The sequence below is a fragment of the Ranitomeya imitator genome, chromosome 1, assembly GCF_032444005.1.
Source record: "Ranitomeya imitator isolate aRanImi1 chromosome 1, aRanImi1.pri, whole genome shotgun sequence".
NCBI lineage: Eukaryota > Metazoa > Chordata > Amphibia > Anura > Dendrobatidae > Ranitomeya > Ranitomeya imitator.
In genome coordinates, this window is record NC_091282.1 from 55,278,944 (window position 1) to 55,306,896 (window position 27,953).

Genomic DNA, 27,953 nt, shown 5'->3' on the forward strand with positions numbered 1-27,953 from the left:
TTGCCCAGTCACGTAGTATATTGCCCAGCCACGTAGTATATTCCCAGCCACGTAGTATATTGCCCAGTCACGTAGTATATTGCCCAGCCACGTAGTATATTGCCCAGCCACGTAGTATATTGCCCAGTCACGTAGTATATTGCCCAGCCACGTAGTATATTCCCAGCCACGTAGTATATTGCCCAGTCACGTAGTATATTGCCCAGCCACGTAGTATATTGCACAGCCACGTAGTATATTCCCAGCCACGTAGTATATTGCCCAGTCACGTAGTATATTGCACAGCCACGTAGTATATTACCCAGCCACGTAGTATATTGCCCAGTCACGTAGTATATTCCCAGCCACGTAGTATATTGCCCAGTGACGTAGTATATTCCCAGCCACGTAGTATATTCCCAGCCACGTAGTATATTGCCCAGTGACGTAGTATATTGCACAGCCACGTAGTATATTACCCAGCCACGTAGTATATTGCCCAGCGACGTAGTATATTCCCAGCCACGTAGTATATTCCCAGCCACGTAGTATATTGCCCAGTCACGTAGTATATTGCACAGCCACGTAGTATATTACCCAGCCATATAGTATATTGCCCAGCCACGTAGTATATTCCCAGCCACGTAGTATATTCCCAGCCACGTAGTATATTGCCCAGTCACGTAGTATATTGCCCAGCCACGTAGTATATTCCCAGCCACGTAGTATATTGCCCAGCCACGTAGTATATTACCCAGCCACGTAGTATATTGCCCAGTCACGTAGTATATTGCACAGCCACGTAGTATATTGCACAGCCACGTAGTATATTGGCCAGCCACATAGTATATTACCCAGCCACGTAGTATATTGGCCAGCCACGTAGTATATTGCCCAGCCACGTAGTATATTGCCCAGTCACGTAGTATATTGCACAGCCACGTAGTATATTACCCAGCCACGTAGTATATTGGCCAGCCACGTAGTATATTGCCCAGCCACGTAGTATATTACCCAGCCACGTAGTATATTGCCCAGCCACGTAGTATATTCCCAGCCACGTAGTATATTGCCCAGTCACGTAGTATATTGCCCAGCCACGTAGTATATTCCCAGCCACGTAGTATATTGCCCAGTCACGTAGTATATTGCCCAGCCACGTAGTATATTGCCCAGCCACGTAGTATATTGCCCAGTCACGTAGTATATTGCCCAGCCACGTAGTATATTCCCAGCCACGTAGTATATTGCCCAGTCACGTAGTATATTGCCCAGCCACGTAGTATATTGCACAGCCACGTAGTATATTCCCAGCCACGTAGTATATTGCCCAGTCACGTAGTATATTGCACAGCCACGTAGTATATTACCCAGCCACGTAGTATATTGCCCAGTCACGTAGTATATTCCCAGCCACGTAGTATATTGCCCAGTGACGTAGTATATTCCCAGCCACGTAGTATATTCCCAGCCACGTAGTATATTGCCCAGTGACGTAGTATATTGCACAGCCACGTAGTATATTACCCAGCCACGTAGTATATTGCCCAGCGACGTAGTATATTCCCAGCCACGTAGTATATTCCCAGCCACGTAGTATATTGCCCAGTCACGTAGTATATTGCACAGCCACGTAGTATATTACCCAGCCACATAGTATATTGCCCAGCCACGTAGTATATTCCCAGCCACGTAGTATATTCCCAGCCACGTAGTATATTGCCCAGTCACGTAGTATATTGCCCAGCCACGTAGTATATTCCCAGCCACGTAGTATATTGCCCAGCCACGTAGTATATTGCCCAACCACGTAGTATATTCCCCAGCCACGTAGTATATTGCCCAACCACGTAGTATATTGCCCAGCCACGTAGTATATTCCCAGCCACGTAGTATATTCCCAGCCGCGTAGTATATTGCCCAGCCACGTAGTATATTCCCAGCCATGTAGTATATTCCCAGCCATGTAGTATATTGCCCAGCCACGTAGTATATTGCCAAGCCACGTACTATATTTCCAGCCACGTAGTATATTGCCCAGCCACGTAGTATATTGCCCAACCACGTAGTATATTCCCAGCCACGTAGTATATTCCCAGCCACGTAGTATATTGCCCAGCCACGTAGTATATTGCCCAACCACGTAGTATATTCCCCAGCCACGTAGTATATTGCCCAACCACGTAGTATATTCCCAGCCACGTAGTATATTCCCAGCCGCGTAGTATATTGCCCAGCCACGTAGTATATTGCCCAACCACGTGGTATATTCCCCAGCCACGTAGTATATTGCCCAACCACGTAGTATATTGCCCAGCCACGTCGTATATTCCCAGCCACGTAGTATATTCCCAGCCACGTAGTATATTGCCCAGCCACGTAGTATATTGCCCAACCACGTAGTATATTCCCCAGCCACGTAGTATATTGCCCAACCACGTAGTATATTCCCCAGCCACGTAGTATATTGCCCAGCCACGTAGTATATTGCCCAACCACGTAGTATATTGCCCAGCCACGTAGTATATTCCCAGCCACGTAGTATATTCCCAGCCACGTAGTATTTTGCCCAGCCACGTAGTATATTGCCTAGCCACGTAGTATATTGCCCAGTCACGTAGTATATTCTTCATCCCTCTTCAATCTGGCTTCCGCTCTTTACACTCTACTGAAACTGCCCTCACTAAAGTCTCTAATGACCTACTAACAGGTAAATCTAATGGTCACTACTCCATGCTAATTCTCTTGGATCTCTCTGCAGCATTCGACACTGTGGATCATCAGCTCCTCCTCACTATGCTCCGCTCCATCGGCCTCAAGGACACCGTTCTCTCTTGGTTCTCCTCCTATCTCTCTGACCGATCCTTCACTGTATGTTTTGCTGGTTCCTCCTCCTCTCACCTTCCCCTTACTGTTGGGGTTCCTCAAGGATCAGTCCTAGGCCCCCTCCTCTTCTCGTTGTATACTGCCCCTATTGGACAAACAATCAGTAGATTTGGTTTCCAGTACCATCTCTATGCTGACGACACCCAATTATACACTTCTTCTCCTGATATCACACCGACCTTTTTAGAAAACACCAGTGATTGTCTTACCGCTGTCTCTAACATCATGTCCTCCCTCTATCTGAAACTAAACCTGTCAAAAACTGAACTCCTCGTGTTCTCTCCCTCTACTAACCTACCTTAGCCTGACATTGCCATCTCCGTGTGCGGTTCCACCATTACTCCAAAGCAACATGCCCGCTGCCTTGGGGTCATCCTTGATTCCGAGCTTTCATTCACCCCCCACATCCGATCACTGGCTCGCTCTTCTTACCTGCATCTCAAAAACATTTCTAGAATTCGCCCTTTTCTTACTTTCGACTCTGCAAAAACTCTTACTGTTTCACTTATTCATTCTCGTCTGGACTATTGTAACTCTCTACTAATCGGCCTCCCTCTTGCAAAACTCTCCCCGCTCCAATCTGTCCTGAATGCTGCAGCCAGGATCATATTCCTCACCAACCGTTACACCGATGCCTCTACCCTGTGCCAGTCATTACACTGGCTACCCATCCACTCCAGAATCCAGTACAAAACTACTACCCTCATCCACAAAGCACTCCATGGCTCAGCACCACCCTATATCTCCTCTCTGGTCTCGGTCTACCACCCTACCCGTGCCCTCCGCTCCGCTAATGACCTCAGGTTAGCATCCTCAATAATCAGAACCTCCCACTCCCGTCTCCAAGACTTTACACGTGCTGCGCCGATTCTTTGGAATGCACTACCTAGGTTAATACGATTAATCCCCAATCCCCACAGTTTTAAGCGTACCCTAAAAACTCACTTGTTCAGACTGGCCTACCGCCTCAATGCATTAACCTAACGATCCCTGTGTGGCCTATTTATATAAAAAAAAAAACAAAAAAAACAATCAGGTTCCTCGCATCATGTTCTCATACACTTTATGCAGTTAATAGCCCTCTGTGTCTATACTGCTGCATACTTAGGCAGGTAACTGGTTCATGCAGCTTTACATGAACACCCGAGCCTTACACTATGGCTGGTCCGAATAACTAAAGCAATTGTTACCATCCACCTCTCGTGTCTCCCCTTTTCCTCATAGTCTGTAAGCTTGCAAGCAGGGCCCTCACTCCTCCTGGTATCTATTGTGAACTGTATTCCTGTTATGCTGTAATGTCTATTGTCTGTACTAGTCCCCTCTATAATTTGTAAAGCGCTGCGGAATATGTTGGCGCTATATAAATAAAAATTATTATTATTATTATATTCCCCAGCCACATATTTTATTGCCCAGTCACGTAGTATATTCCCCAGTCACGTAGTATATTGCCCAGTCACGTAGTATATTGGCCAGTCACATAGAATATTGCCCAGTCACGTAGTATATTGCCCAGTCACATAGTATATTGCCCAGTCACGTAGTATATTGCCCAGGAACGTAGTATATTGCCCAGCAACGTAGTATATTGCCCAGCCACGTAGTATATTGCCCAGCAACGTAGTATATTGCCCAGTCACGTAGTATATTCCCCAGTCACGTAGTATATTGGCCAGTCACGTAGTATATTGCCCAGTCACGTAGTATATTGCCCAGCCACGTAGTATATTGCCCAGCAACGTAGTATATTGCCCAGTCACGTAGTATATTGCCCAGCCACATAGTATATTGCCCAGCAACGTAGTATATTGCCCAGCAACGTAGTATATTGCCCAGTCACGTAGTATATTCCCCAGTCACGTAGTATATTGGCCAGTCACGTAGTATATTGCCCAGTCACGTAGTATATTGCCCAGCAACGTAGTATATTGCCCAGCAACGTAGTATATTGCCCAGTCACGTAGTATATTCCCCAGTCACGTAGTATATTGGCCGTCACGTAGTATATTGCCCAGCCACGTAGTATATTGCCCAGCAACGTAGTATATTGGCCAGTCACGTAGTATATTGCCCAGTCACGTAGTATATTGCCCAGCCACGTAGTATATTGCCCAGCAACGTAGTATATTGCCCAGCCACGTAGTATATTGCCCAGCCACGTAGTATATTGCCCAGTCACCTAGTATATTGCCCAGTCAGGTAGTATATTGCCCAGCAACGTAGTATATTGCCCAGTCACGTAGTATATTGCCCAGCCACGTACTATATTCCCCAGCCACGTAGTATATTCCCCAGCCACGTAGTATATTGCCCAGCCACGTAGTATATTCCCAGCCACGTAGTATATTGCCCAGCCACGTAGTATATTCCCCAGCCACGTAGTATATTGCCCAGCCACGTAGTATATTGCCCAGCAACGTAGTATATTGCCCAGCAACGTAGTATATTGCCCAGTCACATAGTATATTGCCCAGCCACATAGTATATTGCCCAGTCACGTAGTATATTGCCCAGCAACGTAGTATATTGCCCAGTCACGTAGTATATTGCCCAGCCACGTAGTATATTGCCCAGTCACGTAGTATATTGCCCAGCAACGTAGTATATTGCCCAGTCACGTAGTATATTCCCCAGTCACGTAGTATATTGCCCAGCCACGTAGTATATTGCCCAGCCACGTAGTATATTGCCCAGTCACGTAGTATATTCCCCAGTCACGTAGTATATTGCCCAGCCACGTAGTATATTGCCCAGTCACGTAGTATATTCCCCAGTCACGTAGTATATTGCCCAGCAACGTAGTATATTGCCCAGTCACGTAGTATATTCCCCAGTCACGTAGTATATTGCCCAGCCACGTAGTATATTGCCCAGTCACGTAGTATATTCCCCAGTCACGTAGTATATTGCCCAGCCACGTAGTATATTGCCCAGTCACGTAGTATATTGGCCAGTCACGTAGTATATTTCCCAGTCACGTAGTATAATGCCCAGCCACGTAGTATATTGCCCAGCCACGTCGTATATTGCCCAGTCACGTAGTATATTGCCCAGTCACGTAGTATATTGGCCAGCCACGTAGTATATTGGCCAGCCACGTAGTATATTGCCCAGCAACGTAATATATTGCCCAGTCACGTAGTATATTGCCCAGCAACGTAGTATATTGCCCAGCCACGTAGTATATTGCCCAGTCACGTAGTATATTGCCCAGCCACGTAGTATAATGCCCAGCCACGTAGTATATTGCCCAGCCACGTAGTATATTGGCCAGTCACGTAGTATATTCCCCAGTCACGTAGTATATTGCCCAGCAACGTAGTATATTGCCCAGTCACGTAGTATATTCCCCAGTCACGTAGTATATTGCCCAGCCACGTAGTATATTGCCCAGTCACGTAGTATATTGGCCAGTCACGTAGTATATTTCCCAGTCACGTAGTATAATGCCCAGCCACGTAGTATATTGCCCAGCCACGTCGTATATTGCCCAGTCACGTAGTATATTGCCCAGTCACGTAGTATATTGGCCAGTCACGTAGTATATTGGCCAGCCACGTAGTATATTGCCCAGCAACGTAATATATTGCCCAGTCACGTAGTATATTGCCCAGCAACGTAGTATATTGCCCAGCCACGTAGTATATTGCCCAGTCACGTAGTATATTGCCCAGCCACGTAGTATAATGCCCAGCCACGTAGTATATTGCCCAGCCACGTAGTATATTGGCCAGTCACGTAGTATATTCCCCAGTCACGTAGTATATTGCCCAGTCACGTAGTATATTGCCCAGCCACGTAGTATATTGCCCAGCCACGTAGTATATTGCCCAGCCACGTAGTATATTGCCCAGCCACGTAGTATATTGCCCAGTCACGTAGTATATTGCCCAGCCATGTAGTATATTGCCCAGCCACGTAGTATATTGCCCAGCCACGTAGTATATTGCCCAGTCACGTAGTATATTGCCCAGTCACGTAGTATATTGCCCAGTCACGTAGTATATAGCCCAGTCACGTAGTATATTGCCCAGCCACGTATTATATTGCCCAGCCACGTAGTATATTGCCCAGCCACGTAGAATATTGGTCAGCCACGTATTATATTGCCCAGTCACATAAAATAAAAAATAAACATATACTCACCTTAGTCCTGGCTCCTGTGTACGGTGCAGGCGGCAGCTTCTGGAGCCAGGGTTGGTATGACTATGAGCGTAGTCTCCCTTAGCATCCTTAGCACCGGAACTTGCCGCTTGCACTGGCGAGGAGAGGGCGCACGTCGGAGGGTGAGAATAACATTTTTTTTATTATTATTATTATTATTATTATTTGTAACATTAGGTCGTTTTACTATTGATGCTGCATACGCATCATCAATAGTAAAACCTTGGTCACACAGGGTTAATAGCTGCATAACGGGAGTGCGTTACACCGCGCTCCGGTAACGCTGGCATTAATCCTGTGTGAGGGCTGACTGGATGACTGGAGGGGAGTATGGAGCGGGCACTGACTGTGGGGAGGAAAGAGCGGCCATATTGCTGCCGGACTGTGGCCGTCGCTGATTGGTCGGGACAATGGTCGTGGGCGTTTTGCCACGACCAATCAGCGACTTGGATTCCATGCCGCGACCAATGAATATCTGTGACAGAAAGACAGACGGAAGTGACCCTTAGACAATTATATAGTAGATATATATATATATATATATACACTGTATGTATGTATATATATGGTCATTCCTGATTGACAGCTCCTCAGTGTCCCTCCTCCCTGCTGCTGAATGTAACCACATAGCCTGACTGACAGCTCCCCAGTGATCTCCTCCCTACATAGCTTACTTATGCAATCCTAAGCTGATCCTATACTAGACTCTACTCACATTATGCATTAACACTTCACATCCTGTATATCACCATAATATGTTACATAAGGCACGTCACTTTTACCATAAAACCACACAACAGTATTCACACGATGCGTTGTTGTCTTCTGGGGCAGGGTAAGCCAGTCCACATCCCTACACAGCCAATCTACCATGGATCTTCATAGAAACTACTCCAGCCTCATCAAGTCCAAGAAATCTAACAAAGTATACAGTTTTGCTTATGTCTTAGGTTGACATGTCCATATGTCCTAATTTTATTCAGTTCTTTCCTGCTCATCATACAGCACCAAGATTTTCTCCAGCACAGCAGTATGATCAATACATGGCGGATTGTTTTGTTTATTCAGTTTTGTTTGTTTCCTAATAACAATCGCTAATTTGGATATGGAAACCAATGTAGGTTATTGCCTGTTATTTAACACACCCTGAAGAAAAGCCGTGTCTCACTGCCCTCATCACCCTGCATTTTGTACTGATTCTCAAGCTTTGTAACTTGCTGTCTGAGTGGGAGGTTCCTTTTCATCAGCCTTCTGCCAGCACTATAGGAGCTGGGACTTTCACTCACTTCTCAACATGCATGACTTCTGCCATTGTTTTTCATCTTAGGCTACTTTCACACATCAGGTTTTCGCTGTCAGGCTCAATCTGGCCAATGTTGCCGCCGGATCCAGTTTTTTTCCCATAGACTTGTATTAGTGCCGGATTGCGCCGGATGACATTGCGTTTCGTCCGTTTTTCGCCGGATCCGGAAAATCTGCCATTTCCGGTTTCTGGAAAAAACATCCATAGCAACGTTTTTTGTCTCCGGCGAAAAAGCCGGATCCAGCGCTTCCGGCTGTTTCCTAGAATGGAAGCCTATGAGAGCAGGAAGGTGGCGGATCCGGAAAATAACGGATTCCAGCTCCGGATTCCGTTTTTTTAAAACTGAGCATGCTCCAAATTTTTTTTTAGCCAATAATGTAGTTATGCTAGCCAGATCCGTTGAAAAAACGGATCCGTCGCATCAGTTTTTCACAATCTGCGCCGGATCATGCCTGATGCAAAAAACCTGATGTTTTTTGCGCCATGCCGATTCCGGCGTCGCGCCGCAGTGCCGGATCCGCCATAATGGATGGGACAGATCCGGTTTTCTGCCGGATGCAATGTCTGGATCCGGCGGTAAACCAGGTCCGTCCCATCCAGTTGGCATCTGTTTAGTCCGTTTTTCCTTCCGGTTTTTGACGGATCCGGATTTTAAGAACGCCCCTGGGAGGCTCCAAAATGTGATTGGCCCCCTCAAAACTATATATACACAGTCTTCCTACATCCCATCCAGGGTCGGACTGGCCCACCGGGATACCGGTGAAATGCCCGGTGGGCCCCGACCCAGAGAGGAGGAAGGAAAAAAAAAAAAAAAAGAGACGCGGGCCCTTTAAATCTTTGGGCGGCGCCGACCGCCGCCACGACCAGGGCCCCCGCCCCCCCGATGCCAGCGCCGGCATCGGGCCCCCATTCTAATACTCACCTCTCCTGGTTCCTGTGGCAGCTGCGGTGTCTTCAGCGCCCTCTGACTCTGCGACGTCTCAGGGCAGAGGGTGCGATGACGTCATCACTGCGCGCTCTGCCACGTAGTATATTGCCCAGCAACGTAGTATATTGCCCAGCCACGTAGTATATTGCCCAGCAACGTAGTATATTGCCCAGTCACGTAGTATATTCCCCAGGCACGTAGTATATTGGCCAGTCACGTAGTATATTGCCCAGTCACGTAGTATATTGCCCAGCCACGTAGTATATTGCCCAGCAACGTAGTATATTGCCCAGTCACGTAGTATATTGCCCAGCCACATAGTATATTGCCCAGCAACGTAGTATATTGCCCAGCAACGTAGTATATTGCCCAGTCACGTAGTATATTCCCCAGTCACGTAGTATATTGGCCAGTCACGTAGTATATTGCCCAGTCACGTAGTATATTGCCCAGCAACGTAGTATATTGCCCAGCAACGTAGTATATTGCCCAGTCACGTAGTATATTCCCCAGTCACGTAGTATATTGGCCGTCACGTAGTATATTGCCCAGCCACGTAGTATATTGCCCAGCAACGTAGTATATTGGCCAGTCACGTAGTATATTGCCCAGTCACGTAGTATATTGCCCAGCCACGTAGTATATTGCCCAGCAACGTAGTATATTGCCCAGCCACGTAGTATATTGCCCAGCCACGTAGTATATTGCCCAGTCACCTAGTATATTGCCCAGTCAGGTAGTATATTGCCCAGCAACGTAGTATATTGCCCAGTCACGTAGTATATTGCCCAGCCACGTACTATATTCCCCAGCCACGTAGTATATTCCCCAGCCACGTAGTATATTGCCCAGCCACGTAGTATATTCCCAGCCACGTAGTATATTGCCCAGCCACGTAGTATATTCCCCAGCCACGTAGTATATTGCCCAGCCACGTAGTATATTGCCCAGCAACGTAGTATATTGCCCAGTCACATAGTATATTGCCCAGCCACATAGTATATTGCCCAGTCACGTAGTATATTGCCCAGCAACGTAGTATATTGCCCAGTCACGTAGTATATTGCCCAGCCACGTAGTATATTGCCCAGTCACGTAGTATATTGCCCAGCAACGTAGTATATTGCCCAGTCACGTAGTATATTCCCCAGTCACGTAGTATATTGCCCAGCCACGTAGTATATTGCCCAGCCACGTAGTATATTGCCCAGTCACGTAGTATATTCCCCAGTCACGTAGTATATTGCCCAGCCACGTAGTATATTGCCCAGTCACGTAGTATATTCCCCAGTCACGTAGTATATTGCCCAGCAACGTAGTATATTGCCCAGTCACGTAGTATATTCCCCAGTCACGTAGTATATTGCCCAGCCACGTAGTATATTGCCCAGTCACGTAGTATATTCCCCAGTCACGTAGTATATTGCCCAGCCACGTAGTATATTGCCCAGTCACGTAGTATATTGGCCAGTCACGTAGTATATTTCCCAGTCACGTAGTATAATGCCCAGCCACGTAGTATATTGCCCAGCCACGTCGTATATTGCCCAGTCACGTAGTATATTGCCCAGTCACGTAGTATATTGCACAGCCACGTAGTATATTGGCCAGCCACGTAGTATATTGCCCAGCAACGTAATATATTGCCCAGTCACGTAGTATATTGCCCAGCAACGTAGTATATTGCCCAGCCACGTAGTATATTGCCCAGTCACGTAGTATATTGCCCAGCCACGTAGTATAATGCCCAGCCACGTAGTATATTGCCCAGCCACGTAGTATATTGGCCAGTCACGTAGTATATTCCCCAGTCACGTAGTATATTGCCCAGCAACGTAGTATATTGCCCAGTCACGTAGTATATTCCCCAGTCACGTAGTATATTGCCCAGCCACGTAGTATATTGCCCAGTCACGTAGTATATTCCCCAGTCACGTAGTATATTGCCCAGCCACGTAGTATATTGCCCAGTCACGTAGTATATTGGCCAGTCACGTAGTATATTTCCCAGTCACGTAGTATAATGCCCAGCCACGTAGTATATTGCCCAGCCACGTAGTATATTCCCCAGCCACGTCGTATATTGCCCAGTCACGTAGTATATTGCCCAGTCACGTAGTATATTGGCCAGTCACGTAGTATATTGGCCAGCCACGTAGTATATTGCCCAGCAACGTAATATATTGCCCAGTCACGTAGTATATTGCCCAGCAACGTAGTATATTGCCCAGCCACGTAGTATATTGCCCAGTCACGTAGTATATTGCCCAGCCACGTAGTATAATGCCCAGCCACGTAGTATATTGCCCAGCCACGTAGTATATTGGCCAGTCACGTAGTATATTCCCCAGTCACGTAGTATATTGCCCAGTCACGTAGTATATTGCCCAGCCACGTAGTATATTGCCCAGCCACGTAGTATATTGCCCAGCCACGTAGTATATTGCCCAGCCACGTAGTATATTGCCCAGTCACGTAGTATATTGCCCAGCCATGTAGTATATTGCCCAGCCACGTAGTATATTGCCCAGCCACGTAGTATATTGCCCAGTCACGTAGTATATTGCCCAGTCACGTAGTATATTGCCCAGTCACGTAGTATATAGCCCAGTCACGTAGTATATTGCCCAGCCACGTATTATATTGCCCAGCCACGTAGTATATTGCCCAGCCACGTAGAATATTGGTCAGCCACGTATTATATTGCCCAGTCACATAAAATAAAAAATAAACATATACTCACCTTAGTCCTGGCTCCTGTGTACGGTGCAGGCGGCAGCTTCTGGAGCCAGGGTTGGTATGACTATGAGCGTAGTCTCCCTTAGCATCCTTAGCACCGGAACTTGCCGCTTGCACTGGCGAGGAGAGGGCGCACGTCGGAGGGTGAGAATAACATTTTTTTTATTATTATTATTATTATTATTATTTGTAACATTAGGTCGTTTTACTATTGATGCTGCATACGCATCATCAATAGTAAAACCTTGGTCACACAGGGTTAATAGCTGCATAACGGGAGTGCGTTACACCGCGCTCCGGTAACGCTGGCATTAATCCTGTGTGAGGGCTGACTGGATGACTGGAGGGGAGTATGGAGCGGGCACTGACTGTGGGGAGGAAAGAGCGGCCATATTGCTGCCGGACTGTGGCCGTCGCTGATTGGTCGGGACAATGGTCGTGGGCGTTTTGCCACGACCAATCAGCGACTTGGATTCCATGCCGCGACCAATGAATATCTGTGACAGAAAGACAGACGGAAGTGACCCTTAGACAATTATATAGTAGATATATATATATATATATATACACTGTATGTATGTATATATATGGTCATTCCTGATTGACAGCTCCTCAGTGTCCCTCCTCCCTGCTGCTGAATGTAACCACATAGCCTGACTGACAGCTCCCCAGTGATCTCCTCCCTACATAGCTTACTTATGCTATCCTAAGCTGATCCTATACTAGACTCTACTCACATTATGCATTAACACTTCACATCCTGTATATCACCATAATATGTTACATAAGGCACGTCACTTTTACCATAAAACCACACAACAGTATTCACACGATGCGTCTGTTGTCTTCTGGGGCAGGGTAAGCCAGTCCACATCCCTACACAGCCAATCTACCATGGATCTTCATAGAAACTACTCCAGCCTCATCAAGTCCAAGAAATCTAACAAAGTATACAGTTTTGCTTATGTCTTAGGTTGACATGTCCATATGTCCTAATTTTATTCAGTTCTTTCCTGCTCATCATACAGCACCAAGATTTTCTCCAGCACAGCAGTATGATCAATACATGGCGGATTGTTTTGTTTATTCAGTTTTGTTTGTTTCCTAATAACAATCGCTAATTTGGATATGGAAACCAATGTAGGTTATTGCCTGTTATTTAACACACCCTGAAGAAAAGCCGTGTCTCACTGCCCTCATCACCCTGCATTTTGTACTGATTCTCAAGCTTTGTAACTTGCTGTCTGAGTGGGAGGTTCCTTTTCATCAGCCTTCTGCCAGCACTATAGGAGCTGGGACTTTCACTCACTTCTCAACATGCATGACTTCTGCCATTGTTTTTCATCTTAGGCTACTTTCACACATCAGGTTTTCGCTGTCAGGCTCAATCTGGCCAATGTTGCCGCCGGATCCAGTTTTTTTCCCATAGACTTGTATTAGTGCCGGATTGCGCCGGATGACATTGCGTTTCGTCCGTTTTTCGCCGGATCCGGAAAATCTGCCATTTCCGGTTTCTGGAAAAAACATCCATAGCAACGTTTTTTGTCTCCGGCGAAAAAGCCGGATCCAGCGCTTCCGGCTGTTTCCTAGAATGGAAGCCTATGAGAGCAGGAAGGTGGCGGATCCGGAAAATAACGGATTCCAGCTCCGGATTCCGTTTTTTTAAAACTGAGCATGCTCCAAATTTTTTTTTAGCCAATAATGTAGTTATGCTAGCCAGATCCGTTGAAAAAACGGATCCGTCGCATCAGTTTTTCACAATCTGCGCCGGATCGTGCCTGATGCAAAAAACCTGATGTTTTTTGCGCCATGCCGATTCCGGCGTCGCGCCGCAGTGCCGGATCCGCCATAATGGATGGGACAGATCCGGTTTTCTGCTGGATGCAATGTCTGGATCCGGCGGTAAACCAGGTCCGTCCCATCCAGTTGGCATCTGTTTAGTCCGTTTTTCCTTCCGGTTTTTGACGGATCCGGATTTTAAGAACGCCCCTGGGAGGCTCCAAAATGTGATTGGCCCCCTCAAAACTATATATACAGTCTTCCTACATCCCATCCAGGGTCGGACTGGCCCACCGGGATACCGGTGAAATGCCCGGTGGGCCCCGACCCAGAGAGGAGGAAGGAAAAAAAAAAAAAAAAGAGACGCGGGCCCTTTAAATCTTTGGGCGGCGCCGACCGCCGCCACGACCAGGGCCCCCACCCCCCCGGTGCCAGCGCCGGCATCGGGCCCCCATTCTAATACTCACCTCTCCTGGTTCCTGTGGCAGCTGCGGTGTCTTCAGCGCCCTCTGACTCTGCGACGTCTCAGGGCAGAGGGTGCGATGACGTCATCACTGCGCGCTCTGCCTCTCTGTCCTGAGCGTTGCAGAGCCGGAGAGACGCTGAGTGCACCGAACATGCGCTGGGAACGGGAGAGGTGAGGATTTTTTTTTCTTTATGTCTAACTGGAGCTGGGGCCCATAATAAATATGGAGGAGCGGGGGCATAATACTGTGCCGTGGGGGGGGGGGGGCAATAATACTGTGCTGGATGGGCATAATACTATGCAGGGGGGAGGGGGGCATAATACTGTGTGGAGGAGCTGGGGAGGGGGGGGAAATACTGTGCGGGGCCCGGGGCATAATACTGTGTGGAGGAGCTGGGGAGGGGGAGGAAATACTCTGCGGGGCCCGGGGCATACTACTGTGTGGAGGAGCTGGGGGGGGGGGGAATACTGTGCGGGGCCCGGGGCATAATACTGTGTGGAGGAGCTGGGGGGGGGGAATACTGTGTGGGGCCCGGGGCATAATACTGTGTGGAGGAGCTGGGGAGGGGGAGGAAATACTCTGCGGGGCCCGGGGCATACTACTGTGTGGAGGAGCTGGGGGGGGGGGAATACTGTGCGGGGCCCGGGGCATAATACTTTGTGGAGGAGCTGGGGGGGGAATACTGTGCGGGGCCCGGGGCATAATACTGTGTGGAGGAGCTGGGGAGGGGGGGGAAATACTGTGCGGGGCCCGGGGCATAATACTGTGTGGAGGAGCTGGGGGGGGGGGAATACTGTGTGGGGCCCGGGGCATAATACTGTGTGGAGGAGCTGGGGAGGGGGAGGAAATACTCTGCGGGGCCCGGGGCATACTACTGTGTGGAGGAGCTGGGGGGGGGGGGAATACTGTGCGGGGCCCGGGGCATAATACTGTGTGGAGGAGCTGGGGGGGGGGAATACTGTGCGGGGCCCGGGGCATAATACTGTGTGGAGGAGCTGGGGGGGGGGGAATACTGTGCGGGGCCCGGGGCATAATACTGTGTGGAGGAGCTGGGGGGGGGGGGAATACTGTGCGGGGCCCGGGGCATAATACTGTGTGGAGGAGCTGGGGGGGGGGGGAATACTGTGCGGGGTCCGGGGCATAATACTGTGTGGAGGAGTTGGGGGGGAAAATACTGTGTGGGGCCCGGGGCATAGTTGTAACGCCCCCACGTAAGGGCAATGGGGTACTCGGTACCGGGTCCTTCGGTTCCTCAGTGGGGATGTCACGGTGGCCCGACCCGGCCCGTGGCCCTATGAGGGGCGCCCAATAAAAGGCAAGGTTTGGATGGATTGATAGTGTTCGTGACGCCACCTGTGGTATTCGGTCAGGGTGACCGACGCTGCTTAGGGGTCCGCTGGGGTGATGTGATTGCAGCGCCCCAGAGTCCTGGTCGTTGCAGTAATCTCGCTCTGCCACTAAGGGGAGTAATGTTATGTCTGATTGCACTAAAGGAGTTCACCTAACCAGGTATCACAAGCACACATTACACTTCACACTCCGGCCACCAGGGGGAGCAAAAGACACTATGTATTAGGCCACTCCTGACACTCTGATAAAACTGGGGGTTGGATAGGAAGTTAGTGAAAACGCAGCCTGGGAGAGCTCCAGGGAGGACCTGTCAGGGGTGGGTTCCAGGATTGGACATTAGATCCCTGGAAATCTGGACCGTGGTCTGATGAGTCAAAATTAATGATTTTTGGTACCAACATTTTTGTGAGATGTAGAAAATGTGATTGCGTGGTTTCTACATGTGCGTTGTCCAATGCAAAGCATGGACGAGGAGGTGTGATGGTGTCCGGTGCTTTGCTGGTGATGCTTTTGGTGATTTATTCCATATTCAGGGCACAGACAATAACCAAAATGGCTGCCACAACATTCTAGAACGCCATATCTTATGTTTTGCCCTTAGTGGGACCGGACAAAGACCCAAAACATATCTCCAGTGTATGTTAGGGCTGTGATCAAGAAGAAGAAGAATGGAGGCTGCATCAGATAACATGGCCCCCACAATCATCCAACCACAACTAAGTGAGATTTATTTGGGATTAGTTGAACACAGAGTGAAGACAAAGCAGCTCAGCACCTCTGAGATCTCATTCAAGACTGTTGGAAGCCATTCTAGGTGTTGACCTGATGAAACTGCTGGAGAAAAAGCTAAGGGAGTGTAAAGCTGTCATCAGTGAAAAAGGGGAATACTGCACGAACACTAAGGTGTAACATATATCCTGTTTTATTTCCTACATGTTTCCTTAATTCTTGTTTCCATATATTTTCCTTCATGGTTTTGTTGCGTTAAGTCTGAATCTAAAATATGCACATTCCAATAAGAACAAGGAAAAACACTGCAAGAACAGGAGTCTAAACCTTTCAACGGTACGATATACACTGCTCAAAAAAATAAAGGGAACACTTAACCCCTTTACCCCCAAGGGTGGTTTGCACGTTAATGACCGGGCCAATTTTTACAAGTCTGACCACTGTCCCTTTATGAGGTTATAACTCTGGAACGCTTCAACGGATCCTAGTGAATCTGATATTGTTTTCTCGTGACATATTGTACTTCATGACAATGGTAAAAATTCTTTGATAGTACCTGCGTTTATTTGTGAAAAAAAACGGAAATTTGGCGAAAATTATGAAAATTTCGCAATTTTCCAACTTTGAATTTTTATGCAATTAAATCACAGAGATATGTCACACAAAATACTTAATAAGTAACATTTCCCACATGTTTACTTTACATCAGCACAATTTTGGAACCAAAATTTTTTTTGTTAGGGAGTTACAAGGGTGAAAAGTTGACCAGCAATTTCTCGTTTCTACAACACCATTTTTTTTTAGGGACCACATCTCATTTGAAGTCATTTTGAGGGGTCTATATGATAGAAAATACCCAAGTGTGACACCATTCTAAAAACTACACCCCTCAAGGTGCTCAAAACCACATTCAAGAAGTTTATTAACCCTTCTGGTGCTTCACAGGAATTTTTTGAATGTTTAAATAAAAATGAACATTTAACTTTTTTTCACAAAAAATTTAATTCAACTCCAATTTGTTTTATTTTACCAAGGGTAACAGGAGAAAATGGACCCCAAAAATTGTTGTACAATTTGTCCTGAGTACGCCAATACCCCACATGTGGGGGTAAATCACTGTTTGGGCGCATGGCACAGCTCGGAAGCGAAGGAGCGCCATTTGACTTTTCAATGCAAAATTGACTGAAATTGAGATGGGACGCCATGTTTCGTTTGGAGAGCCCCTGATGTGCCTAAACATTGAAACCCCCCACAAGTGACACCATTTTTGAAAGTAGACCCCCTAAGGAACTTATCTAGAGGTGTGGTGAGCACTTTGACCCACCAAGTGCTTCACAGAAGTTTATAATGGAGAGCCGTAAAAATAAAACAAAAATTTTTTCCCACAAAAATTATTTTTTAGCCCCCAGTTTTGTATTTTCCCGAGGGTAACAGGAGAAATTGGACCGCAAAATTTGTTGTCCAATTTGTCCTGAGTGAGCTGATACCCCATATGTGCGGGTAAACCACTGTTTGGGCGGATGGGAGAGTTCGGAAAGGAAGGAGCGCCGTTTGACTTTTCAATGCAAAATTGACAGGAATTGAGATGAGACGCCATGTTGCGTTTGCAGAGCCCCTAATGTACCTAAATAGTAGAAACCCCTCACAAGTGACACCATTTTGGAAAGTAGACCCCCTAAGGAACTTATCTAGATGTGTGGTGAGCGCTTTGACCCACCAAGGGCTTCACAGAAGTTTATAATGGAGAGCCGTAAAAATAAAACAAAAATTTTTTCCCACAAAAATTATTTTTTAGCCCCCAGTTTTGTATTTTCCCGAGGGTAACAGGAGAAATTGGACCCCAAAATTTGTTGTCCAATTTGTCCTGAGTGCGCTGATACCCCATATGTGGGGGGAAACCACTGTTTGGGCACATGGGAGGGCTCGGAAGGGAAGGAGTGCCATTTGAATGCAGACTTAGATGGAATGGTCTGCAGGTGTCACATTGCGTTTGCAGAGCCCCTAATGTACCTAAACAGTAGAAAACCCCACAAGTGACACCATTTTGGAAAGTGGACACCCTAAGGAACTTATCTAGATGTGTGGTGAGCGCTTTGACCCACCAAGGGCTTCACAGAAGTTTATAATGGAGAGCCGTAAAAATAAAACAAACATTTTTTCCCACAAAAATTATTTTTTAGCCCCCAGTTTTGTATTTTCCTGAGGGTAACAGGAGAAATTGGACCCCAAAATTTGTTGTCCAATTTGTCCTGAGTGCCTGATACCCCATATGTGGGGGGGGGAACCACTGTTTGGGCGCATGGGAGGGCTCGGAAGGGAAGGAGCTCCATTTGGAATGCAGACTTAGATGGAATGGTCTGCAGGTGTCACATTGCATTTGCAGAGCCCCTAATGTACCTAAACAGTAGAAACCCCCCACAAGTGACACCATTTTGGAAACTAGACCCCCTAAGGAACTCATCTAGATGTGTTGTGAGAGCTTTGAACCCCCAAGTGTTTCACTACAGTTTGTAACGCAGAGCCGTGAAAATTAAAAAAAAAATCTTTCCCCCCAAAATTATTTTTTAGCCCCCAGTTTTGTATTTTCCCGAGGGTAAGAGGAGAAATTCAACCCCAAAAGTTGTTGTCCAATTTGTCCTGAGTGCGCTGATGCCCCATATGTGGGGGGGAACGACCGTTTGGGCGCATGGGAGGGCTCGGAGGGGAAGGAGTGCCATTTGGAATGCAGACTTAGATGGAATGGTCTGCAGGCGTCACATTCCGTTTGCAAAACCCCTAATGTACCTAAACAGTAGAAACCCCCACAAGTGACCCCATATTGGAAACTATACCCCCCAGGGAACTTATCTAGATGTGTTGTGAGAACTTTGAACCCCCAAGTGTTTCACTACAGTTTATAACGCAGAGCCGTAAAAATAAAAAATCTTTTTTTTTTCCCACAAAAATTATTTTTTAGCCCCCAGTTTTGTATTTTCCCAAGGGTAACATGAGAAATTGGACCCCAACAGTTGTTGTCCTATTTGTCCTGAGTATGCTGATACCCCATATGTTGGGGTAAACCCCTGTTTGGGCACACGGGAGAGCTCGGAAGGGAAGAAGCACTGTTTTACTTTTTCAACGCAGAATTGGCTGGAATTGAGATCGGACGCCATGTCGCGTTTGGAGAGCCTCTGATGTGCCTATACAGTGGAAACCCCCAAATTATAACTGAAACCCTAATCCAAACACACCCCTAACCCTAATTCCAACGGTAACCCTAACCACACCTCTAACCCTGACACACACCTAACCCTAATCCCAACCCTATTCCCAACTGTAAATGTAATCTAAACCCTAACTGTAACTTTAGCCCCAACCCAAACTGTAGCCCTAGCCCTAACCCTAGCCCTAGCCCTAACCCTAACCCTAGCCCTAACCCTAACCCTAGCCCTAACCCTAGCCCTAACCCTAGCCCTAACCCTAACCCTAGCCCTAACCCTAGTCCTAACCCTAGCCCTAACCCTAGCCCTAACCCTAATCCTAGCCCTAACCCTAGCCCTATGGGAAAATGGAAATAAATAAATTTTTTTAATTTTTCCCTAACTAAGGGGGTGATGAAGGGGGGTTTGATTTACTTTTATAGTGGGTTTTTTAGCGGATTTTTATGATTGGCAGCCGTCACACACTGAAAGACGCTTTTTATTGCAAAAAATATTTTTTGCATTACCACATTTTGAGAGCTATAATTTTTCCATATTTTGGTCCACAGAGTCATGTGAGATCTTGTTTTTTGCGGGACGAGTTGACGTTTTTATTGGTAACATTTTCGGGCACGTGACATTTTTTTATCGCTTTTTATTCCGATTTTTGTGAGGCAGAATGACCAAAAACCAGCTATTCATGAATTTCTTTTGGGGGAGGCGTTTATACCGTTCCGCGTTTGGTAAAATGGATAAAGCAGTTTTATTCTTCGGGTCAGTACAATTACAGCGACACCTCATTTATATCATTTTTTTATGTTTTGGCGCTTTTATACGAGAAAAACTATTTTATAGAAAAAATAATTATTTTTGCATCGCTTTATTCTCAGGACTATAACTTTTTTATTTTTTTGCTGATGATGCTGTATGGCAGCTCGTTTTTTGCGGGACAAGATGACGCTTTCAGCGGTACCATGGTTATTTATATGTGTCTTTTTGATCGCGTGTTATTCCACTTTTTGTTCGGCAGTATGATAATAAAGCGTTGTTTTTTGCCTCGTTTTTTTTTTCTTCTTACGATGTTTACTGAAGGGGTTAACTAGTGGGCCAGTTTTATAGGACGGGCCGTTACGGACGCGGCGATACTAAATATATATACTTTTATTGTTTTTTTAAATTTATTTAGATAAAGAAATGTATTTATGGGAATAATATTTTTTTTTTTTCATTATTTAGGAATATTTTTTTTATTTTTTTTTTACACATTTGGAAATTTTTTTTTAACTTTTTTACTTTGTCCCAGGGGGGGACATCACAGATCGGTGATCTGACAGTGTGCACAGCACTCTGTCAGATCACTGATCTCACTTAGAGCAGTGCAGGCTTCACAGTGCCTGCGCTGAGCAGGCTCTGTGAAGCCACCTCCCTCCCTGCAGGACCCGGATCCGCGGCCATCTTGGATCCGGGTCTGGAGCAGGCAGGGAGGGAGGTAAGACCCTCGCAGCAACGCAATCACATCGCGTTGCTGCGAGGGGCTCAGGGAAGCCCGCAGGGAGCCCCCTCCCTGCGCGATGCTTCCCTGCACCGCCGGCACATCGCGATCATCTTTGATCGCGGTGTGCCGGGGGTTAATGTGCCGGGGCGGTCCGTGACCGCTCCTGGCACATAGTGCCGGATGTCAGCTGCGATAGGCAGCTGACACCCGGCCGCGATCAGCCGCGCTCCCCCCGTGAGCGCCGCCGATCGCGCTGGACGTACTATCCCGTCCGTGGTCATAGGGGCCCACCCCACCTCAATGGGATAGTACGTCCGATGTCAGAAAGGGGTTAAACAACAGAATATAACTCCAAGTAAATCAGACTTCTGTGAAATCAAACTGTCCACTCAGGAAGCAACACTGATTGACAATGAATTTCACATGCTGTTGTGCAAATGGAATAGACAACAGATGGAAATTATTGGCAATTATCAAGACAGTCTCAATAAAGGAGTGATTCTGCAGGTGGGGACCACAGACCGCATCTCTGTACCAATGCTTTCTGGCTGATGTTTTGGTCACTTTTGAATGTTGGTTGTGCTTTCACACTCATGGTAGCATGAGACGGACTCTACAACACACACAAGTGGTTCAGGTAGTGCAGCTCATCCAGGATGGCACATCAATGCGAGCTGTGTCAAGAAGGTTTTTTGTGTCTGTCGGCGTAGTGTTCAGAGGCTGGAGGCGCTACCAGGAGACAGGCCAGTACACTAGGAGACGTCGAGGGGGCCGTAGGAGGGCAACAACCCAGCAGCAGGACCGCTACCTCAGCCTTTGTCCAAGGAAGAACAGGAGGAGCACTGCCAGAGACCTGCAAAATGATCTCCAGCAGGCCACAAATGTGCATGTGTCTGCACAGTTAGAATCCGACTCCATGAGGATGGTCTGAGTGCCCGACGTCCACAGATGGGGGTTGTGCTCACAGCTCAACACGGTGCAAGATGCTTGGCATTGGTCACAGAACACCAGGATTGGCAAATTCGCCAGTGGCGCCCTGTGCTCTTCACAGATGAAAGCAGGTTCACAGTGAGCACATGTGACAGATGTGACATAGTCTGGAGACGCCATGGAGAGCGATCTGCTGCCTGCAACATCCTTTAGCATGACCGGTTTGGCAGTGGATCAGTAATGGTGTGGGGTGGCATTTCTTTGGAGGGCCACACAGCCCTCCATGTGCTCACCAGAGGTAGCCTGACTGCCATTAGGTACCGAGATGAGATCCTCAGACCCCTTGAGACCATATGCTGGTGCGGTTGGCCCTGGGTTCCTCCTAATGCAAGACAATGCCAGACCTCATGTGGCTGGAGTGTCAGCAGTTCCTGCAAGATGAAGGCATTGAAGCTATGGACTGGTCCGCCTGTTCCCCAGACCTGAATCCGATTGAACACATCTGGGACATCATGTCTCGCTCCATCCACCAACCTCACGTTGCACCACAGACTGTCCAGGAGTTGGCGGATGCTTTAGTCCAGGTCTGGGAGGAGATCCCTTTAAAAGACCATCTGCCGCCTTATCGGGAGCATGCCCAGGCAATGTATGGAGGTCATACAGGCACGTGGAGGCCACACACACTACTGAGAATCATTTTTTTGTTTTGAGGCATTTCCACTGAAGTTGGATCAGGCTGTAATTTGATTTTCCACTTTGATTTTGAGTATCGTTCCAAATCCAGGCCTCCATTAGTTAATAAATTTGATTTCCATTGATGATTTTTGTGTGATTTTGTTGTCAGCACATTCAACTTTGTACAGAACAAAGTATTCAATGAGAATATTTCATTTGTTCAGATCTAGGATGTGTTATTTGAGTGTTCCCTTTATTTTTTTGAGCAGTGTATTTTCAGTACAGGTTGAGTGTGAGTGTATGGTGCAGACTCAGAAGCAGAGCCCACTCCACAAATACAGCTATGTGGTCAGAAAAAAAATAGTGGCTCTTGAAAGAAGAGAAGGAAAAAATTCAAGCACAAAAATGAAAAAATGTCCAAGCCCCTGGGGTATTAAATAGTTAATACACGTCATTACATGTCTGTCACGTGGAGTAAAATATTTGGTAACCACCTGAGCTGTTATATACGTGTTTGGTAAATACATAAAAAAAAGCAAAACAAAAAAATCTGCATTTATTTCAAAATGCTAAAAATATTTCCCAAAGTAACATATGCCCCCCAAAGAAAGAACAGCTGGTCCCTGAAGGCATCAGAAAGAAGCAAAACCATAAAGAGAGAAAAGTTATGACCCCAAAGGGGAAAAACACACAAAAAATCTTTACAGATGCCAAGTATCCAAGTGGTTACATTTATATTTCAAGCAGATAAAGAGTCTGTATCTCTCCTGAAATTCGTCTTCTGTCCGTTGTGCTGCGCGGCTCACAGAGGAGCGACAATCCCCAGCGCTGATCTAATCCCAGTCACTCCCATATTACACCATCCCACAACCCATGACTGCAGCACACATGACCAGACACTGTTAAAGGCGCATGACACAGGTGTATAGGGCAGATGACACAGGTATATGAGCTCACCCAGCCTCAGAGATCACAATCTGCAGCAAGAAGAGAGAATGAACTTTACCCAGATGCTGGAAAGAGGAAGCAGCGATCATCACGAGCTGCAGCACCATAAAAGCTGATGTTAAAGTACAGAGAAGGGATTATACACTATGTACTATATACTAATTATATCATGGGTCCACAAGGTAGGGACTGGGGCAGAAGAAAAGGAGAAGGCTGGAATGTATTGGCATAACTTAAAGAGTAACTGTTGTTTTCATTTTTATTTAATAAATCAATAATATACATGAAAGATAAGCAAGAGAAATTAGCATCTTTCTCCTCCTGGACTGATCATTAATTCTCAAGAATTCTCAATTTAGGAATAAAATCTGTATTCAGTGAAAACAGATATGAGATATGAGATGACAGTTGCTGATAACATTCTATGTAGATGGAAGAGGGGAATGGGGGGGGGGGCTCTGCCTCTTGCTCCCCTGTTCTCCTTCTCCCCTATTCGACTTCTCCTCTGTTCTCCTTTTCCCCTGTTCTCCGTCTCCCCTCTTCCCCTTCTCCCCTGTTCCCCTTCTCCCCTGTTCCCATTCTCCCGTTTACCTTTTCCCCTGTTCTCCTTCTCCCCTGTTTCCCTTCTCCCCTGTTCTCCGTCCCCCATGTTCCCCTTCTCCCATTTCCCTTCTCCCCTGTTCCCATTCTCCCATTTCCCTTTTCCCCTGTTCTCCTTCTCCCCTGTTTCCCTTGTCCCCTTGTTCTCCTTCTCCCATGTTCTCCTTCTACCCTGTTCCCCTTCTCCCCTGTTCCCCTTCTCCCCTCTTCCCCTTCTCCCCTCTTCCCCTTCTCCCATTTCCCTTCTCCCCTGATCCCCTTCACCCGGTTCTCCTTCTCCCCTGATCCCCTTCTCCCCGTTCTCCCCTGTTCCCCTTCTCCCCTGTTCTCCTTCTCCCCCGTTCTCCTTCTCCCCTGTTCCACTTCTCCCCTGTTCCACTTCTCCCCTGTTCCCCTTCTCCCCTGTTCTCCTTCGCGATTGTTCCCCTTCTCCCCTGTTCTCATTCTCCCCTGTTCCCCTTCTCTCCTGGTCCCCTTCTCCCCGTTTCCCTTTTCCCCTGTTCTCCTTCTTCCCTGTTTCCCTTCTCCCCTGTTTTCCTTCTCCCCTGTTCCCCTTCTCCCATTTCCCTGTTCTCCTCAATTGTTCCCCTTCTCCCCTGTTCTCCTTCTCCCCTGTTCTCCTTCTCCCCTGTTCTCCTTCTCCCCTGTTCCCCTTCTCCCCTGTTCCCCTTCTCCCCTGTTCTCCTTCTCCTCTGTTTCCCTTCTCCTCTGTTCTCCTTATCCCCTGTTCTCCTTCTCCCCTGTTCTCCTTCTCCCCTGTTCTCCTTCTCCCCTGTTCCCCTTTTCCCCTGTTCTCCTTCTCCCCTGTTTCCCTTCTCCTCTGTTGTCCTTATCCCCTGTCCTCCTTCTCCCCTGTTCTCCTTCTTCCCTGTTCTCCTTCTCCCCTGTTCCCCTTCTTCCCTGTTCTCCTTCTCCCCTGTTCCCCTTCTCCCCTGTTCCCCTTCTCCCGTTTCCCTGTTCTCCTTCTCGATTGTTCCCCTTCTCCCCTGTTCTCCTCCCCTGCTCCCATTCTCCCCTGTTCTCCTCCCCTGTTCCCCTTCTCTCCTGTTCCCTTCTCCCCTGTTCTCCTTCTCCCCTGTTCTCCCCTGTTCCCCTTCTCCCGTTTCCCTGTTCTTCTCGATTGTTCCCCTTCTCCCCTGTTCTCCTCCCCTGTTCCCCTTCTCCCCTGTTCTCCTCCCCTGTTCCCCTTCTCTCCTGTTCTCTTTCTCCCCTGTTCTCCTTCTCCCCTGTTCTCCTTCTCCCCTGTTCTCCTTCTCCCCTGTTCCCCTTCTCCCCTGTTCCCCTTCTCCCCTTCTCCCCTGTTCTCCTTCTCCCCTGTTCTCCTTCTCCCCTGTTCCCCTTCTCCCCTGTTCCCCTTCTCCCCTGTTCTCCTCCCCTGTTCCCCTTCTCTCCTGTTCCCTTCTCCCCTGTTCTCCTTCTCCCCTGTTCTCCTTCTCCCCTGTTCCCCTTCTCCCCTGTTCTCATTCTCTCCTGTTCTCATTCTCCCCTGTTCCCCTTCTCCTGTTTCCCTGTTCTCCTTCTTGATTGTTCCCCTTCTCCCCTGTTCCCCTTCTCCCCTGTTCTCCTCCCGTTCCCCTTCTCCCCTGTTCCCCTTCTCCCCTGTTCTCCTTCTCCCCTGTTCCCCTTCTCCCCTGTTCTCTTTCTCCCCTGTTCTCTTTCTCCCTTGCTCTCCTTCTCCCCTGTTCTCCTTCTCCCCTGTTCCCCTTCTTCCCTGTTCTCATTCTCTCCTGTTCTCATTCTCCCCTGTTCCCCTTCTCCTGTTTCCCTGTTCCCCTTCTCCCCTGTTCCCCTTCTCCCCTGTTCTCCTTCTCCCCTGTTCTCCTCCCGTTCCCCTTCTCCCCTGTTCCCCTTCTCCCCTGTTCTCCTTCTCCCCTGTTCCCCTTCTCCCCTGTTCTCTTTCTCCCCTGTTCTCTTTCTCCCTTGCTCTCCTTTTCCCCTGTTCTCATTCTCCCCTGTTCCCCTTCTCCTGTTTCCCTGTTCTCCTTCTTGATTGTTCCCCTTCTCCCCTGTTCCCCTTCTCCCCTTCTCCCCTGTTCTCCTCCCGTTCTCCTTCTCCCCTGTTCCCCTTCTCCCCTGTTCTCTTTCTCCCCTGTTCTCTTTCTCCCTTGCTCTCCTTTTCCCCTGTTCCCCTTCTCCCCTGTTCCCCTTCTTCCCTGTTCTCATTCTCTCCTGTTCTCATTCTCCCCTGTTCCCCTTCTCCTGTTTCCCTGTTCCCCTTCTCCCCTGTTCCCCTTCTCCCCTGTTCTCCTTCTCCCCTGTTCTCCTCCCGTTCCCCTTCTCCCCTGTTCCCCTTCTCCCCTGTTCTCCTTCTCCCCTGTTCCCCTTCTCCCCTGTTCTCTTTCTCCCCTGTTCTCTTTCTCCCTTGCTCTCCTTTTCCCCTGTTCTCATTCTCCCCTGTTCCCCTTCTCCTGTTTCCCTGTTCTCCTTCTTGATTGTTCCCCTTCTCCCCTGTTCCCCTTCTCCCCTTCTCCCCTGTTCTCCTCCCGTTCTCCTTCTCCCCTGTTCCCCTTCTCCCCTGTTCTCTTTCTCCCCTGTTCTCTTTCTCCCTTGCTCTCCTTTTCCCCTGTTCCCCTTCTCCCCTGTTCCCCTTCTCCCCTGTTCCCCTTCTCCCCTGTTCCCCTTCTCCCTTGCTCTCCTTTTCCCCTGTTCCCCTTCTCCCCAGTTCCCCATCTCCCCTGTTCTCCTTCTCCCCTGTTCCCCTTCTCATAAAAATCAAAATGATCGTTATTATTGCTCATCGGATCCCATTACAAAATATTCAACAGTTCTCCCATTTATCAAGCGTCTTTAACCCCTTTCTGACATTAGACGTACTATCCCGTCAAGGTGGGGTGTGCCCGTATGCCCACCGACGGGATGGTACGTCATAGCGATCGGCCGCGCTCACGGGGGGAGTGCAGCCGATCGCGGCCGGGTGTCAGCTGGCTATCGCAGCTGACATCTGGCACTATGTGGCCACGGAGCTGCATCCGGGTCCTGCAGGGAAGTGGCTTACCAGCGCCTGCTCAGAGCAAGCGCCGGGAAGCCTCCAGGAGTGCACGTCAGATCGCTAATCTGACACAGTGCTGTGCAAAGAGTCAGATCAGCGATCTTACACTAAAACATAATGCCCCCCCTGGGGCAATGTTATAGCGTAAACAAAATATATATATTTACATGTGTAAAAAAAATGTGAAAAAAATTCCTAACAAAAAAAATATATATATATTGTTCCCATAAGTACATTAATACATTTCTTTAAATAAAAAAAACAATAAAAGTACACATATTTAGTATCGCCGCGTCCGTAACGACCCAACCTATAAAATTGTCCCACTAGTTAACTCCTTCAGTGAACACAGTAAAAAAAAAACGAGGCAAAAAACAACGCTTTATTATCATCCCGCCGAACAAAAAGTGGAATAACACGCGATCAAAAAGACACATATAAATAACCATGGTACCGCTGAAAATGTCATCTTGTCCCGCAAAAAAACGAGCCACCATACAGCATCATCAGCGAAAAAATAAAAAAGTTATAGTCCTCAGAATAAAGCGATGCAAAAATAATTATTTTTTCTATAAAATAGTTTTTATCGTATAAAAGCGCCAAAACACAAAAAAATGATATAAATGAGGTATCGCTGTAATCGTACTGACCCGAAGAATAAAACTGCTTTATCCATTTTACCAAACGCGGAACGGTATAAACATCCCCCCACCACCAAAGAAATTCATCAATAGCTGGTTTTTGGTCATTCTGCCTCACAAAAATCGGAATAAAAAGCGATCAAAAAATGTCACGTGCCCGAAAATGTTACCA

General features: G+C 47.5%; 2 protein-coding genes across 2 annotated transcripts; both read right to left on the reverse strand.

Moving 5' to 3' along the window:
• Positions 1–24,868: 24,868 nt before the first annotated feature.
• Positions 24,869–25,615, reverse strand: LOC138676479 (uncharacterized). The gene has a single exon (XM_069766232.1). It carries the CDS (start codon positions 25,613–25,615, stop codon positions 24,869–24,871), a length of 747 nt encoding a protein of 248 aa, XP_069622333.1.
• A 12-nt stretch (positions 25,616–25,627) lies between these two features.
• On the reverse strand, positions 25,628–26,314 carry LOC138677156 (uncharacterized). Its single transcript, XM_069767476.1, has one exon. The coding sequence runs from the start codon at positions 26,312–26,314 to the stop codon at positions 25,628–25,630; it is 687 nt and encodes a 228-aa protein (XP_069623577.1).
• Positions 26,315–27,953: the final 1,639 nt, after the last annotated feature.

Excerpts from the sequence above, each read along its gene's own strand:
- LOC138676479 (XM_069766232.1), bottom strand. The coding sequence starts at position 25,615 with ATGAGAACAGGGGAGAAGGGGAACAGGGGAGAAGGAGAACAGGGGAGA.
- LOC138677156 (XM_069767476.1), bottom strand. The coding sequence starts at position 26,314 with ATGAGAACAGGGAAGAAGGGGAACAGGGGAGAAGGGGAACAGGGGAAA.